Consider the following 19,238-nt stretch of genomic DNA (forward strand, 5'->3'; position numbering starts at 1 on the left):
TTTTTACATATCTCCCAGCTCTAGTGTTAACATGATTTTAGTGTGATCACAAAATCAAAATCAATTCATTTAATCCCAGTAAATGATGATTTAAACAACTTTACAGCTCAAAATAATACGTTTTAAAAGAACAATGCATGTAAGTGCTTTTATAAAATAAGCTTCACATTCTGTCATCAAAACTTGGCCCCTTTCACTTCCATTGTATGTGCCTTACTGTAACCTCGTTTTTTGCTTTTATTTTTTAAAGAAAAGGAGGGACAAGACAATTTTTGTAGTAATCAACATTATACCACAAACGTTGTTGATTGAACAACTTGTATTGAACAATATTCCTTGACAGTCAATTTATTTTTGTTTTTATTCTCTACATTCAAAGTTAATTAACTGCTAGCTAACTCGTGTTCACAAGTCCAAGAATGGAATTTTTTTAATGTCTGTCTCACAAAGTAAAACACACCATCACACTTTGCAAAATGTAGCATAACCACTGTTGTTCAAGGCCAGGTTTTATTCCAAGACATGTGGTAGATGTTTTAACATAGATAAAACAGATGAAAGTTTAAAGATTTTTCATAAGTAGTCAAAAGTGCCCCGTTTTAAGAATTACCCATACATGTTGTTTATTGTTGTTCTTGATTCCTGCTTCCCCCTATTCTTTTAGTATTTACTGTTAAACAAACCAATGATCATTGTTTTGGATTTCTCAAGTTTTCACTTCCACACAACAAACACAAGATCAGGTTCGAGGAAATTAAATATTGTCTGTTCTCAAGTGGAATATTTTTATCTAACCTGTTGCATTGGGAGTAGATAGGTGTTGCAGCTGAACAAGTTCACAGATATTTTTAAACATTTTCCGCTGTAGTCTGATGTATAAATCAAATATGTGTATTAAATTCTGTCCGCTGCCCACCTAGACAGTATTGCCAATGTGCATGTTCTCAGGAACCACACATATTGATGAAATGTAGACCTTGAAGTCACTTTGCATAAAAGATTCTGGCAAATGCATTTATGTAATATCAATGTTTTTGAAGGTAGGAGCAATTATTCAGAACCAATAGAATGCAGGTGCTGTTTCCTATGTTAATTCATGGGTCTTCCTTGTTGTGTTAATCATTATGGACAACACCGTAAACATGGGCCTGGTCATTCACTTCACCATCACAAAGATCTGCAGGGCTGCTTTGTCATGGACTAGTCATTGTAAGCTAGTCACAAGCTTTCGATTACAATTTCAATTTTTATATTGATTCATATATGTGTATATTTTAGTTATAATGTCCCTTTTGATTACATTTGAAATACATTTTCTCCCAGTTAATGCTGATAATTATACAGGGGACATTGTAATGTACTTTACGAAAATATTTATTTTAATAATTATATTTTAGTTCTTCATAATTCTCACATTTTGGCTTTTTAAAAATAATCAAATCCATGTATTCAATAAATAAGCTATTATATTTCATATATACATTTTTGTTACATGTTTATTGTTTAATTGCCTAATTTGTACTATTTACAAGTATTTACATTGATTTGTTGAACACGTGCTAAAGTGTACTGTCTCTTTAAAGAAACCCAGCTTTTCTGTAAACAGCATCTTTACCAGCCAGTAGCTCAAATGGCTTTATCTTATCTGTGCCTTGCATGATTAGAATAGAAAAAATAATGTTTTTGTTATTAACTCCATCAATATACTACACTGTTATACACATTATACTGAGTAAAATGTAAACATTTACCAGCCAGTTGCCAAATATACAATGCCGGCCAAAAGTTTGGAACGATGTACAGATTTTTCTTTATCGGAAGGAAATTGGTACTTTAATTCACCAAAGTGGCATTCAACTGATCACAAAGTATAGTCAGGACATTACATTTACCAGCCAGTTGCCAAATATACAATGCCGGCCAAAAGTTTGGAACGATGTACAGATTTTTCTTTATCGGAAGGAAATTGGTACTTTAATTCACCAAAGTGGCATTCAACTGATCACAAAGTATAGTCAGGACATTACCATCACTATTTGAAAAAAGTCATTTTTGATCAAATCTAGACAGGCCCCATTTCCAGCAGCCATCACTCCAACACCTTATTCTTGAGTAATCATGCTAAATTGCTAATTTGGTAATAGAAAATCACTTGCCAGAATATAAAACACAGTTGAAAGCTATTTGGTTTATTAAATGAAGCTAACAATAGACTTGCATATCTTAAGGTCAAAAATGGCAAAAAAAAGAAACCGCTTTCTCTAGAAACTCATCAGTCAATCATTGTTTTGAGGAATGAAGGCTATGCAATGCTTGAAATTGCCAAAAAACTGAAGATTTCATACAAAGGTGTACACTACAGTCTTCAAAGACGAAGGACAACTGGCTCTAACAAGGACAGAAAGAGATGTAGAAGACCAGATGTACAACTAAACAAGAGGATAAGTACATCAGAGTCTCTAAAATAGACGCCTCACATGTCCTCAGCTGACAACTTCATTGAATTCTACCCGCTAAACACAATTTTCATGTAAAACAGTAAAGAGAAGACTCAGGGGTGCAGCCTTATGTGAAGAATTGCAAAGAAAAAGCCACTTTTGAAACAGGAAAAAACTATTTCTTTCATAAGAGCAAAATCTGCACATTATTCCAAACTTTTGGCTGCCATTGCATAATTTGGTTGCAAATGCAATTGATTTCCTCAGACTGTAGAGGGTTGTGTATAGAGTAAAATATAAATCTTGGGATTTAAGAATCGAGATCATTCAAATGAAGATCATGATGCATTGGAAAATCTATATTTTTACCCACCCCATTCATTATTAAAATGTATAAATTATGTAATTATTATAATTGGAAATTTTATAAAATGCTTGTAAATGTGCACCCAATTTCAACACACTGATATAAAACAAATTATCAGTTGTCTGTTATTTCATAGTACAAATCTTTATCAAAAAAATATATTGATTTTCTCTTATGTTAATGTGTCTTTCTTTCTATTTTACCAATGTGTATTGATGACTGTACTCCATGTTGTTAGTTTGGAGCAGAGTTCAGGCGATTCTCTTTGGACCGGTCCAAGCTGGGACGTTTTGATGAGTTCTATGGCTTGCTACAGCACGTGCATCGGATCCCCAACGTGGACCTTCTCGTGGGTTACGCCGATGTCCATGGGGATCTACTGCCAATCAATAACGATGACAACTACCACAAATCTATCTCCATGGCAGCGCCTCTACTCCGCCTCTTCTTGCAGCGGAAAGGTGATGGTTTTGTTTGAAGTGGGTCACTGGTCCTTCACACCCGGTCAAACTTTAACTCCATATGCTACATGCACAACTATACTCTGCCTCAAGTTTGTTTGGATCTCTTGTTTTATGGTCACAATGCTCATGGTTTGTGTACATTGTTTGTCCATTTAGTATGGTGAAAATTCATAATTAAAGCCTTAAAATATCTTCATAATTTGCAAAAACATTTTATTTAAATTGATAAAATATGTGGGAGTGATGGCTGTGGTAGGAAGCTGTCAGACAAAAAGTTGTGCATTTGTTTATATATTATTGGTTATCAGATTATAATGTGACATTGCATGTAGCCCTAAAGGAATTGCCTGAAGACTGCATTTACTGAATGATATGATATGGTATGGTAATGATGTGGCTCTTGATCATTGAGCTTAAGTCCCAGATCTGTTTTGTTGCTATCAAAAACTTATAATTTGCCTAACACTGTCAGCTATAGCTGATGGGCCTGTTTGCAGTGAGGCATCTATTGCTTATTTATGTAGCTCATTTTGCTTTTGTCATTTATCAAAATTTTTGTTTGAGAAAAGACCCTATAGTGTCAGTACATGATATTTGGGAAGTTTGAGTATACTAGGTTTGTTGCATAATCTCTCTTGATCTGTTTTTTTTTTTTTACTCCTGTGGATGAGTGCTGCTTCATTTATGTTTAAAAGTAACTCTTATAACTCTTGACCCTTAACTGAGCACTCTTAGAAGTAACAAAGTCTTCTATGGGTTTGATTTGGTGGCACATGGGGTCTCTTGGGCACATTTTCCTGTTGTGTGTGTTTTTGTGTGTTTTTGTTCTGGCTGTGGCGCACCTCACACTAAGCTGTGTCTGTGTGCCATATGACCTATAGATGGTAAGCCACTTTGCCAGGTGGAGATTAGAGGGGTCAATGTGTAACACTGTGTGGCCAGCATTTCAATTACACGGTCGATGCTGGCGCCATGCTGTGACATGTTGCTATGGTTCTCACATGAGTGTCCACCCACTTTTTTAACTCAGCATGAAGAGTAAGCCCTATCTCATTACATTCAGGTTTGAAGTTCTTTAAGTGCACGTGTGTGGATATAGGAGGTACACATTATACAGATTATACAGAAAAAGATGGTAAAATATCCAATATATCGCATATTTTTCTACATCACAAAAATATTCCACGTATTTTGGCTAGTAAACATGAGGCTAGAAGCCTAAAGGCATAGATGAAGTTGCATTCTTGGCTTAGGCTGACAAAAGCACTATTCCAAAAATTGTTGAGCTACCTTGTTGTCTACTGCCTAAAAAACTGAAAATAGCGTTAACGCTCTGGTTTCATTTAGCCTCGGACTCATCGGTCATCAATGTGGGGAATAAACATGTGGAGGATTGGTCCTAACTAGTGTTGTGGTCACCAGAGAGGTGATTTTGAGGGGTTTGAAGTCAGTTGATGCACCCCTATTTCAGGAGTGGTGCTCGGAGATGGGGATTGTGGCAGCTTTAGAAGAATGAAAGAAGATTAGGGATTTTAGATTTGTTTGTTGGGAAATGGGTTGGATAATTGGTGTTCTTTGAGGGTTCTCGGGTGGAATAGTGGAGAGAAAGAGGTAGTTGTCAATGTGTGTGATTTTTTTTAAATTTTTTTATATAGATGTATTTTTTCTTTATTAGTTGTTTGGTTTTGTTTTCTTCTGTATGTGTTAATCATGTATGACCACAAGGGTGTTTGTTGAGGTTCGAGTTGGGGATGGGGAGGAGGAGGGTGATATTGGGTGTTAAAAGTTGATTTTGTGCATTTATGTTTTTCTTTTCTGTGTTTTAATAAAAATGTTAATCATTGAAAAAAGAAAATGGCACTACCAAAGTCCCTTTAAGGCAAGTCAGGCCACTCGGCCGCCATGTCTGTTACACCTCCAGGCAGCCTGCAGGAAGGTATTTTTTTTTGTATGGATTCATGTACAGGTACTATTTATTTTAGTTGGGAAAGAATGGAATCTCCAAAGCATTTGGTCAAGATTACGAGCAAACAACATATTTCAAATTGGCAATAACATCTGACAAAAACCGGATCATAAATTGCGCTTCTTTAAAAAATTAATTGCATACGTTTTTCAGGCTGGTTCAGCTACTGCACGTGGGGTTCTTGATGTAAACTGACAATGGCAATGTTTCTATTAAAGAGGTGATTGACTCTATTAACTGTTAGATGGGACTTCCGTTCCTAGAGCCGCCATATTCAGCTTTACAATAAGTATACCAGTGACCCTTCTCATCCTATAATCGCATCCTAAGTGTGCTAATGATTTGAAGCACACGTGAATAGTAGAGTTCGACCGAAGTCCCTTTGTGAGGCGTGCAAGCAGAGCCTGCACGTGAACAACGTGCAGCAATTAACTTTTTTCTTTAAATTATAATAAACTCTGTGTATCTATGAACCCATAAATCGGAGTAAATTACATAATATCAGACAGTTATAATGCTACTTTTCCTATTGGAAAAAAAATATTGTAGACTATATGTTTATCTTACTACATCGCACATTCTGCGATGTGACAATTGCGGATGCGCACATCGCGATGTCGATGCTGAATCGATGTATTGTGCAGCCCTAAATCACACTAAATAAATTATATTTTTTTAGGCTGTTCCAGATAATGCGCATGCACGTTCTCAATTAACTGACATGTCATATGTTATGTCTGTATCTAAAAGGTGACTGGCTTGTTTACGTGTAAGGCAGATCTTCCGTTTCTAGATTCACCATATTGGGCATTCCAATTTCTCCCATACACTCCCAGATGGTGTCTCACCTGCCTGTCTGAAAGTCTACACTGACCAACGGGCCCACATCTTCACACAGATCTTCAATAGATCACTGGAGCTGTGTAAAATTTCCTGCTGCTTCAAACACTCCATCATCATTCTGGTCCTGAAAAAGCCCAAAATCACAGGACTTAATGACTACAGACCTGCTCTCACGTCTGTAGTCATGAAGTTATTTGAGAGACTGGTTTTGGCCTACCTGAAGGACATCACTGGACCCCTGCTAGACCCGCTTCAGTTTGCTTACTGAGCAAACAGGTCAACATGGGACTGCATTATATCTTGCAACACCTCGACAGACCTGGGACTTATGCAAGGATTGTATTTGTGGACTTCTGTTCAGCCTTCAATACAATCATGCATGATCTTCTCTCAACCAAACTGACTTAGCTCTCTGTGCCAACCACAATCTGTCGGTGGATCAACAGCTATCTGACAGATAGCTAGTGAGCAGCAGCTATTGAGACTGGGGAAAATCACATTTGGAACCCTCACTATTAGCACTGGTGCTCCTCAGGGATGCATACTTTCTCCACTACTCTTCTCTCTGTACATGAATAACTGCACTGCAAAGAAGTTTGCAGACGACACCACGGTCATTGGCCTCATCCGTGACGGTGACGGGAGGTTGAACAGCTGGCTGTCTGGTTCAGTCACAAAAACCTTGAGTTCAAATCAATCAAATCAAATCAAATCAAATCACTTTATTGTCACACTACCATGTACACAAGTGCAACAGTAGGTGAAATTCTTGTGTGCAGTTCCGAGCAACATAGCAGTCATGACAGTGACAAGACATATACCAATTTACAATAAACAACATACTTACACAACACAATTTACATATCAAATGTACACATACTTACACAACACAATAATTATATACAATGTACAGTAAACAATACACACAATATAGAATACACAATATACAATACAATAAGTAAGGAGTATATGTATATGGAGTATATATATATATATATATATGAAGTAGTATATTGAGGAGAATATGTTGACAGTCCAGTGTGAGATTATAGATTAATAAAGTGCAGTGCTAATTATTGATCCTGATAGATCAAGTGTTCAACAGTCTGACTGCTTGGGGGAAGAAGCTGTCATGTAGTCGGCTGGTGCGGGTCCTGATGCTGCGATACCGCCTGCCTGATGGTACCAGTGAAAACAGCCCATGACTCGGGTGGCTGGAGTCTCTGATGATCCTCCGAGCTTTTTTCACACACCGCCTGGTGAATATGTCCTGGAGGGAGGGAAGCTCACCTCCGATGATGTTTCTGGCAGTTCGCACCACCCTTTGCAGGGCTTTGCAGTTGTGGGCGGTGCTATTGCCGTACCAGGCGGTAATGCATCCAGTCAGGATGCTCTCTACAGTGCTGGTGTAGAACCGTGTGAGGATGTGGTGGTTCATTCCAGTTGAACACACTCAAAACAGTGGAGATGATAGTGAACTTCAGGAGAAATCCTTCCGCACACCCCAGAGTGAGAAATCGTGCAGGTAGAATCACACTGGACCCCACACACACTACCCACTCCTTTTTGAACTGTTTAACGTTAGCATTTTGCTAAGCTAATGATGTGACACTCTTATAAGGAAATAAAAAAAGATAATATAATCCATTTTAATTAGATTAAACTGTTTTATTATAAATACTTTTAAGTGTTGAATTAAATATATCTATATAATTATATTCAACATTTCTCTTGACTCAATCTTGGATGGTGAATTTTTCGCTGATATTATGGAAATGCATTCTGTGATTTCCTGCTCCATGCTTTCAATTTAGCCAACTGAGGTATCTTAGAAAGGAGAACACCTAGCAAAACTAGATACTAAAGTATGTTGATTTGGAAATTGTAATCATATTTAGTGTGTTATTTAATGGAATCCATAACATACACACATAAAAAGTCTATGATGTGAATCAGGGTCTATGTTTGAAATCACATAAAGATGGCCAATAGTAAGATGGTCAACAGTTCATCTTTTGAGCAGAATCTCACCATCATTGAACGGGACACATTCAGTGATCTGGGCTAAGATAGCCTTCACTGTGGTAGTAGATCAGGGGTGGATGGGTGTTTGTTCTGAGGCATTTTTGAGCGGTGCACCTCATTTGTGGATTGTGTTTGGAAATCTGGGTTTTGTTCTGCCGTAGCCTGTTTTGCATATTCAAGTGGCTTGGCTTGCAGTCAGCTTATTGGATTTTTAATAGGGATGTTTTGTAGAGTGTGAATGATAAGCATACATGTATACAAACACTCAAACAAAAAGGGGGGGGGTTAAGCATTTCTATTTGTTTTATGTCTCAACATACACAGACACACGCACTTTCTCTAACAACATTAGAATGACCACAATACCAGCAGTCCCATGCTTGTGTACCTGTTACCATAGCAGCAGTGAAGAGGCCCAAGCTGGCTGGGGTCAAGGGGACAAGGAATTCTTGAGAAGTGATGGAAGCAGAAAGGCACTTAAAAAACCCATACATTAGCATACCTGCCTGTTGTGGATAAGCATTTGGTGGCTTAAGGGTGTTTCCACCTGTGTGTCGATTTACATCATGTGTTTTCCTGATCACACATACTGCTGAGTCGCTGATAGGGAATTTCTGTGTTTTTGTTTCTTTGCTTCTCTGTGCCATTCACTCATTTTTTTCATTCATTTCTGACTGATACCAGGAAATACGCTCCTCTCCTTGTTTTCTGCTGATCTGATGAAATCCTGAAAATGATCATCAACTTTAGTCAAGCTAACGTACTCATTATTAATGCTTGCATAAGTATTGCTCATACTCAGGGTTATGGCTCCTACACACTACATGACTTTCAAAGACTGTCGTATCGTGGTACCATTCATATTACACAACTTTCTGTCTTGTCACTGAAGTCATAGATTTTTCAAATTACATGACGAATCCACGACGGGTGAACACATTACAAGACCTTTTACTATTGACGAATCCCCGACGACTCTGTCTGGACTCCAAATTACATTTTAAAACAGAGTACACGCAAGAACTGATAAGAGATACAAAAATAAATGCATGATCATATGTTATGCATTTCAGAATATGATGTGTATGTTTTTAATCGCCTCAAGGCATCATCTATTTTATTGATTGCAATATGAAGAAGTACCTCCTACTGTAAAAGTTTACTATTTGTTTACCTGTCTGTCCAAGAGAATTAGCAATTTCTCTCCAACTCTTCTGTTTCTCCACCCGGTTGTTGTACAGTTCAGAAGAAACCTCAAATCTGGTGCTCCTGGCAATGTTCCACTAATTGTTCCTCCATTTCTTTGGTCCAATGAGACTTTCTTGATACCGCGGCCATGCTAGTTGATGTTCTATTGCAGGTACATCAGGACTTCTCCCACTGAAACCGTGCCCCGTTTCTTGCTCTTTCATTGGCTGTAGGTCAACACTGCTGTTGTATTCAGTAAAAACATATTTCAAATTGCACTATTTGGAATCGCAGACAGGTCAAGATATTTAACATTCTAGATATCTCGCTGACATCGGCAACGCACCTGCAATTCTCTCAAATCGCATCTTTGATAGTTCATACATTGCGATTGTCACTCACGGGAGCAAGCTCCGATTTGCCCACGATTTCAGGCGTTTGTCGGCGATATCCACAAAACTGTCGGCGAGCAAAAATCGGGCTTAAACTCGGCATTAGGGATTTAAACAAACACCTAACCTTAAATGGTAAACTTTGGCTTGTAAGCCCCACATCTGTTGACATTAATGATACCTTAAATTGTGCTTCTTGTTGAGGAGAGATGTGCTTATATTAAAGATTTATTCATTTCAGTGTTCTTAACTCACATTAACTGAATGTTTGGTCGATACATTTGTACATCTCTAATTGTAAATCTGTTAGCCTATGTTTTGAAGATTTGATCCAAACTATGTAACTTTTAGCCCTCATGGGGTTGTAGCATAAATATGCAGGTTACTTGCTGAGGAACAGTGTTTTGGAAATTACATGAGTTGGACTTCGCCTCCACTCTTCTTTTCGGATTAATCAACAAAACTTGCCCCCTCCCTTCAAAAATCAATAAATAATGAAAGGAAGGGAAAGACAGATATCCAAAAATATGTCTTAGAAGCAGGTAAGTACCATATCTTCCACTGTTGTTTTGATTTATTGAAAACAGTTAAAATAAATAGTGTTACAAAAGTTAAGCAACAATGACATTAGACATAACAATCGCTAGTCATATTAGATAAAAACAGTGGGAAGTATTATAAGTTAGCTAGCAGGCAAATAGACCAAGGTAGCAACTGGTTTAGAGATTGGCATTGTTACCAGCATAAAAGATTGTCCTTCGTTCCTCGAAAATGAAATTGAAAGCACTGCAGTATCACAATTCATAATAAATGCCCCATTAGAGTGCCTAGTGCTATTTAATTAACTACCACACTAAGAGAACTACCGGGCTCACTATCTGTCCAATAAAATATCTTACCTGTCCATCAAGAAAAACTTAATCTCTGAGTCGGTTTTAAATCCTTTTAGATCTCAGAGCCACCTCTGAAAATCCAATCCAATGTTGTTTTGTGTTTTATTACGGGCTCTGTCGCTTTCCCTTCTGACTCTTCTCGGTTATCGTTTTCTTTATTTTGAAAATGGGTGATTCCCCAGAGGGTTGTCTTTTCGAATGATCCATGGTCAATGTCGCTCATTTGTTGTGGCTACAAGCTTTCAGCTTCAAACTACTACCACACTTATCACCGCCTATATACATTCACTGGATCTTCTTTTCTTTACGGATATGATGTAAACACGCATGGATAAATGACAGAAGTATGCAATTTCCATTTCAATTTCACTCACCAAATCCATCCCAACAGCTCTAAAATATAAATAATTATTATAGGCTTACCGTAGTGAATCGGGGTAAGGCAAAAACATGGTTTGGAAAATGGATTGTTGGTTTACTTGCACATTTATGACATTATGTTCATTTCTAACAAAAAAATCTTACATAATGTAGTTTTAAGTTTAGTGTATCATTCATTACACACAATTTCCATTCCTCTCATAGCTTTTTCTTTGGGAACCTCCAACCTCCTGTTTTATTGACACATATGACGTCTGCGGCTTTTATTGCAGTTTCAGTTTAGGAGGAGCCGCTTTAATGAGGGAAAGGAATTCCAGGGTCAGAGAATGTCACGCTGATACATAGGAATGTTCCGAAGTGCTGGAAATTGTTATGTTATCAGGCCTCAGAAGAAAAGGGAACTGCGATTAGCCCAGTGCCTTTCAGGTGTTGTCAGTGAAGCGGAGAGGAAAATTAGGGAGATTAGAGAGAGAGAGAGAGATGAACAAGTAATGGATGAAGGAGGAGTGGAGAGAGGGCTACATGATTACAAAAACAAAAAAAACTTAATTAAGGATTTATTCCCCTGACATTATAAGTGCGATGAATTCAATTAGAATTTGCATTAAAATACTTTTGGGTGGGTGGTATCTTCATGCTATATTCTTTATGTAAGTTACGCATCTAAAACAAGCTGAGAACTGTGTTTCTGAATTACTTCGCTGCTATTTTATTCATCAGTAAATCAAGACCTGTTGCCTAAACTGTCAAGTTCACATTGGCACTCTTAGCTGCATGAATAACAAAACTGCTATTCAGATTTTGGAATAATTATAAACAGAAAGTTTATACGTCTGTGATTGGTTACAGTGCTCAACCGCTGCTAAAACAGACTTAAATAGAATGCTGTAATTTACAATTTTTACTATTATTAAATAAAGGGATGGGCTAGTTCACTCAAAAAATATGTCTTCATTTAATCATGTCTTTCCAAACCGTATGACTTTCTCCTGTAGAACACAAGAGATTTTAGGCAGAATGTTAGCCTCAGTCGCCATTCACTTTCATTGCATCTTTTTTCCGTGCTTTTTTCTGCATTTTGTGTTTCAAAAAAGAAAGTCAAAAGGGTTTGGAACAGTTAGCTGCGGTGGCAGCGTCACAGTCTGTGGAATGTGGTCAGACTCGGATCTACTCTGCTGGTTAGATTAGACTGGACAACAGGAATGAAGCAGTCAGTGAACATGTACGACGAGGTACAACAAGAAACCAGACAATGAGGCAAAGAAAAACATGGGAGGGAAGGACATACTGATATCATTTTCTGTTGTTGGGGAAAAACTGTAGGGATGTGCATGAGTATTCAATTAATCTTGTAATCATTCTGCACCAGCTAGTTGACTATCTCTTTTAGTTTTTAATATTTTAACCTGGAACTGCTATCTAATTATTTAAAAGCTACTCATTTGAAAAACAGGTGTCATTTGGAAACACTTAACTGCTTTTTTTTTTTAAGGAATAATGAACTTCTATGTAGTAATCCATTAAACCAAAATGAGGCAATTAACAGCGTGTAACGAAAATTAAACAGCAAAACTCGCAAAGCAAGGCTGTAGTCTCTGTATACCTATTGTAATATTTATACCAGCGCTGGTTTGAGTGTGTGTTGTACACTCACCGGCCACTTTATTAGGTACACCTGTACATCTTATTAATACGATTTATCTAATCATCCAATCGTGTGGCAGCACTATTATGTATAAAATCATGCTGATATGGGTCAGGAGCTTCAATTAATGTTCACATCAACCATCAGAATGGGGGAAAAAATGTGATCTCAGGGATTTAGTTCGTGGCATGATTGTTGGTGCCCGACAGGCTGGTTTGAGTGTTTCTTCAACTGCTGCTCTCCTGGGATTTTCATGCACAACAGTCTCTAGAGTGTAAAGAGAAGCGTCAGTTCTGTGTGGCAAAAATGCCTTGTTAATGACAGAGTTCACAGGAGAATGGCCAGACTGGTCCAAGCTGACAGGATGGTGACAAGTAACCCAAATAAGCATGCGTTACAACAGTGCTATGAAGAAAAGCATTTCTGAACACCCAACACATCGAACATTGAGGCAGATGGGCTACAGAAGCAGAAGACCCTTCTGGGTACCACTACTGCCAGCTTGGAACAGGAAACTGAGGCTGCAGAGGGCACAGGCTTACCAAAGCTGGACAGTAGATGATTGGAAAAACATCGCCTGGTCTGAAAAATCTGGATTTCTGCTGAGGTACACAAATGGTAGGCCAACTGCAGCCTTAGCTTTATGTTCTTGGCTGACAGAAGTGGAACCAAATGTGGTCTTCTGCTGTTGTAGCCCATCTGCCTCAAGGTTAAACATGTTGATGAGATGCTGTTCTGCTCACTACAATTGTACAGAGTGGTTATCTGAGTTACCGTAGTCTTATGTCAGCTCAAACCAGTCTGGGCATTCTCCGTTGACCTCCCTCATCAACAAGGCATTTTCGTCCACAGAACTGCCCCTCACTGGTTGTTTTTGGCACCATTTTTAGTTAACCCTAGAGACTGTTTTGCATGAAAATGCCAGGAGATCAGCAGATACAGAAATACTCAAACCAGCCCATCTGGCACCAACAATCATGCCATGGTCTAAATCACAGAGATCAAATTTTTTCCTATTCTGATGGTTGATGTGAACATTAACTGAAGCTCCTGACCCATATCTGCTTGGTTTTATACATTACACTGCTGCAGCACATTTGGCTGATTAGATAATTGCTCAAATAAGTAGGTGTACAGGGGTACCTAATAAAGTGGCCGGTGAGTATACAGTATGTGCACGTGAACACACATGTCTCATTCAAAGACGGTTATTGAAGCGCTCATCTGTGGCAGTTTCATTGTAGAACTTATGAAATGTGATCACAATCATAGTGTAAATAGGTAAAACCATCATTCACATTGAATATCGATCGAGTTATAACTTTTTATAAAAGTGTCAACTCGTAAAATACAATAAGCACATTGGTTTCAGTCACAAACTAGCATTTTTAGCCATCAAGTCACTCTGATGCAAGACTTAAGATTACTTCAAGTTTTATACACCATATTACATTGTGTTTTAGCTTGTTTTAATTGTGATCGTTTGCTGTCAGTAACAATATGCTATTTTTCATATTCTGTTTATGTTTCATGAAATAATAAGTGACAATGATTGCCCCAATAACAAACAAAAATGTTTCTGCCACGTTTTCATCATTAAACAAAAACCAAATGTGGGAAATGGCATTTCGTTACTTATAGCAGATTATCTCGATTAAAACCAGCTCCAAAATAACATCAATGATTGAAATAATCCTCACAGAGAGACACACGAGGTTGCAACACCAGTCTGGCTCTAAGTGGCACCGCCAAGATATCGTACATCCCTAAAAATTACTCAATAATGCCCATCCTTAGAAAACAATTGTGCAAGACCTGGTCACAGGTTAGTCCTGTTTTAAATAAAAGAAAAAGTCATTCACAAAGAAAGTGTTTCCAGTACATTCCTTGTTTATTGTGATCTTTGTAGACTTGCGTTTTTACATTTTAGGAGAGTGATTCATAGAGCATATGAAATAGATCCCAACACACAAGGCTTGGCTCTTTATTACCTTTGTCATAAGTTTTAAATACTAATGACAATGACTTTAGTGTGCTTTAGTGCTTTATGATTCAGTGATGTATAATTTACCTCAGAGCAGTAAAATACCTTCAAAACTGAACCCTGAACATGTGACCTTTACCTGTCTGTAATGTGTTCTCCTGCAAATGCTTTTAAATTATGACATTTATTAAAAATTGATTTTACTTTGTATCCAACAGAACTGGTAAAACCTGGGCACCCTAACTCCTAAGTTGCATATAGACAAACAATCAATCAAATCAGAGTTTGATATTTTAGCAAGTGCTTGCCATTTTTCTTTGCTGTATGCTGCTTCAAACTCTCAGTTTTCTGTGCTGTCTAGGGCTGGGCAATAGGATGATGTAATCGGATATCAACAATATCTGAAAAATAGCCAGATGCCAATTGCAACACTCATTGTTATCGGGAAATAACAAAACCATGGCGCTGAGAAGTCACCAAATATATTAAATAGTAGCCCAGGTTATGAAATTAGCAACCGCCAAATGCTGGTAGCTTAGGATATGTCATACGCATGGCAACTATCCTCCTGCCACTGTAGCGGGCTAACTGTATGACTTCTCATGATACATGACAATAAATATTAGACACAAAGACATGGCTTGAAGAAACACTATGTGTGGGTAAATACAGATTTTCCGATGCATTGTGATCGTAGTTTGAATGATTTTGATTTTGATATAGATTAGATCTTTTACTATATGTGCAACCCTCTACTACAAAGAGGAAATCACTCACATTAGCAAGCAGATTTCATGCTATGCGACTAAAATGTATATTAGCAACTAATGTTTACATTAGTTATTCAGCAGTGAGATCTTTACACTGCGTGTTGAAAGTAAAAGTAGTTCCGTGTACTGTGTGTCCGAATACGAGATCCATGCAACCCATTTGTCATTTAATAATGTCTCTTTTAAAACCCTTTCTGTTGATCAAAAATAACAAAAAGGAACATTGAATTCTAATTATGCCTAGGACAGATGAGATAAACCGTTTTAGTCTCTCTCGTTAACATGCGCTCATTTACAGATGCTCTTTACAGAATTTCCATCTTTCTTAACCCTGTAAAGCCTGACATAGGAAATAATTTTCAGAAGATTCCATTTTTTTTATTTGAAACTGTTTTTAGTACCATTAAACAAACATAAAAAAAAATAATTAAATGTGCAAGTTTTTTAATAAATGTTTTTGTGTCATATTTGATACATTAGGCTTTAAAGGTCATTTATACAGAGGGGCCTGGGTAGCTCAGGGAGAAAAGACGCTGCCTACCACCCTTGAAGTCGCAAGTTTGAAACCAGGGTGTGCTGAGTGACTCCAGCCAGTTCGGTACATCAAATACAATATGTATGTTATAATATTTTATTATTATCATATCATATCAAACATTAACTAAAATGTACCCATATGAATCGATATAGAATCAAATCAAATTGATATCAGAATCGAATCGAGAGCTTGTAAATCAATTAGAATCTGGGAATATGTATCAATACCCAGCCCTAAGAAACACTCTTTATTATATTTTGTTGAACAGATGAAAGAAAAGCCATCGATGCGTGTCTCTGATTTGCATTAGTCATTTTCCACCTGTTGTAGACGGGTACTTGCGTGAAGCAAATGTAAGGGTGGTTATATAAGATTTCTTTGACCACTTTGTCATTTTTATTTCTTTTTCGCTTAGTTTGAAGTGCAATTTGAATTTTAGAAATATATATATATATTTTTGTTTCAATAAATTAAAATTTTAAAGCAAAATCAGTAAAGTAAGAATATTCACCGATCCCTTGACCGGGGGTTAGCGATGTAATCAGATATCACGATCTTTTTTATATAAAATATTGTGAACATATTTCTTCTATATTAACCAGCCCTAGTGCCATCTGCACCTGAGACTTGTGTCGGCCCAAACCAAGCCCACAGAACCAAGCCCAGCCCAACTGCACTAGCACATACCAGGTATTAAAACATCATGAAAGCCCATGAGAGACAGAGACTGCATCAGAAAGATGAGGCACAAAAAAGACATGAGTGGGAGAGAGGAATGAGCACCATCACCATCAATAAAACTGAAGAATGCAAACTGCAGCAGCATGCATTGCTTTAATGATAACCATGTGAGTTGCATACACTGTGCACCTCCTCTCATTCTTCCCACATTTTGTTTCCCACATTTAAGTGTAGCTTATCCTCAATGGCTTTTCCCATATAAGCATTTTCTAATAAGCACTCATTATAGGCCTCTTTCCACCCCCTCTTCTCCTGTCTCCTCTATCATGCTGTGATTGGAACGGGGTGGTACACACTCACCATGTGGGAGACGTCTGGACTTGAAGGAATGGTTCACCCATAAAATGAAAATTCTGTCACCATTTACTCTCCCTCTTGTTGTTCCATACCCATATGACTTCATTTCTTCCCTGGAACAGAAATATAAATGTTTGTAGAGTGAGACAGTAAACCGAAGATAGCACAGAAACCACATGCAAAAAAAACTGAATGAGCCATTGCAGCCTTTATTTTGCCTGCCACAAAGCTGCTGAATATTGGTTGAGATTAGTCTGTCTCTCAGTTTGCATGGAGCAGAGAAACGGTGTGCCATCTCTATTGTTTTACACTCCTCTTGGGATGCTGCTCACAAAATTGCCTGTATACTTTGAACTGAGAGTGAAGGCTCAAATACGCAGCATCAACAACCATACCATGTGACATCTGGATGGATACAGATGAGGTGCACATTGCTGTTTGTGATTTATTCAAATGAAAACTGATATTCATTGTTTTATTTGTTTAGTTTTTAGGAGCTAAATGACATTTTTTCAGTCTAAATGACATTTCTTGGCCAAAACCGAAACATTCTGTAAACACCGGGGTGAAAACCAAAAATGATTATAAGTGCCGTACACTTTACTCGTGTAAACATGCGGCTCTGTCAGTAAGCTTTCTCCAGAGTAATGTAATTACCCCATGACGCTTGTGTAAATAGCAAAAATGGTATCCGAGTAAGACTTCACTATTTTGCTCTATTGCTTTGTTTTATTTCCAGATATTCCAGGGTTGTTGCTGTTTGTTTCCTTAACTTTTTATCTCTTCAGTGGAATTGCGCTTCAATAGCGGGGTTTCCCTTTACCTAAAACTCCCGGATTCCCTCAATGTACAAATGCATATATGTGAACGTGAGGGACCTTTGATATTTTACAGCGTTTTTTAGAAATGGGTATAGTTATATGTACTTTTCCAACTGTACTCCCAGAAATGATTTGTTGATTTGTTGTTGGGCTCCATCCTATGACTTTTGTTATTCAGTCTGTTCCACATGCTTCAAAAACCCGTTAGAACACCACATGTGTGTTTACATGGCCACATAAGCAACTTTCTCTTAATTCCTTAAATGGCATAAGGAAATCGCCGTTCTCATTTACAGTACATGACGTTCAGAACGGCACTTTCCTCAAAACCCTGGAATAACCCTCTTCCTTAAGTGCATGTAAACGTGGTCAAAGCAAGGCTATGGGATTTTTGATCATCTGCTGTATGAAAACCATTATTTCGTTCAGTTGAAAAATATACAGTAACACGAGTCGGCACTGTCTGAAGGTCTGTACCAAATTAGGTAAACGGCTTGAAAGCTGTAGGAGTTACAATTGATAATGTTGGTCTTTGTTTAGGGATTTTGGAAAAATCCTAAACAAAGTCTGTAGAATAACTATGTTGGCTTTGTCAAGCCAACATAAATATTACATAGTGCACCTTTAAGACTGAAAACCCCTAGTGGACAGTTCAGAACACCTGACCTTGGGCATACCATAAAACCCTGTGTAACGGGATACGGATCATCTATGCAAAGGTGACACACACACACTGCTGTCACTGGTTGACATACAGAAGCAGATTAATCACACCTGGTTTCATCTAACAGTAAGTGAGATGCTTCCACTGCCAAGGCCAACAGTTACCACAGTGTCAGATAAAGCCAGTGTCAAAGCTAAAGTCAATAAGTAATCCACACTTCTTCATTGTAAACCCCACTGATTTTAAAGGAATATTTCACCCAAAAATTTTAATTCTCTTACCATTTACTAGTATGACTTTCTTCTGTGGAACAATAACAAAGATATTTTGATTGAGATATGATTTGAATATAGCCATACAATTCAAATCAATGGGGTCAAACACTTCCAAGCTCAGAAAGGGACATAAAGGCTGCATAAATGTAATCCATATGACTCATTAATCCATGTCTTGTGAAGTAATACGATAATTTTGAGGTAAGAACAGACAAAAATGTAACTCCTTTTTCACTATATATCTTGCTATCTACACGCTCCTAGCCATGACCATGATTTGAAGCTCGATTCCTCAAGCTTGACGCATGCGTAGAGTGCTGTACCCGTGCTCTGCTTATGCGTCAAGCTTAAGGATCATGCAAAAGAGCAGTGTCCAAGCACAATTGACATACAAAGAAAACAATGTTCCTCTGCAAGTAACTTGCAATTTTATGTTTCATGCACAGATGTCAATAAGAGATGTCGTAGTGTACATTTAAGGTATTTTATACAGTTGTATATAGCAAAGTATGTAAAATGTATTTATGTAAATATATTGGAATTCGG

General features: G+C 37.6%; 1 protein-coding gene across 1 annotated transcript in view; it reads left to right on the forward strand.

Moving 5' to 3' along the window:
• Positions 1-19,238, forward strand: part of pard6b (par-6 partitioning defective 6 homolog beta (C. elegans)) — a 38,754-nt gene that overhangs the window by 2,002 nt on the left and 17,514 nt on the right. The window contains exon 2 of the mRNA XM_052092180.1: positions 3,044-3,266. Within this exon, the coding sequence (XP_051948140.1) occupies positions 3,044-3,266 (223 nt within the window). The remainder of the gene's footprint in view (positions 1-3,043; positions 3,267-19,238) is intronic.

The sequence above is a fragment of the Xyrauchen texanus genome, chromosome 25 (assembly GCF_025860055.1).
Source record: "Xyrauchen texanus isolate HMW12.3.18 chromosome 25, RBS_HiC_50CHRs, whole genome shotgun sequence".
NCBI classification, from domain to species: domain Eukaryota; kingdom Metazoa; phylum Chordata; class Actinopteri; order Cypriniformes; family Catostomidae; genus Xyrauchen; species Xyrauchen texanus.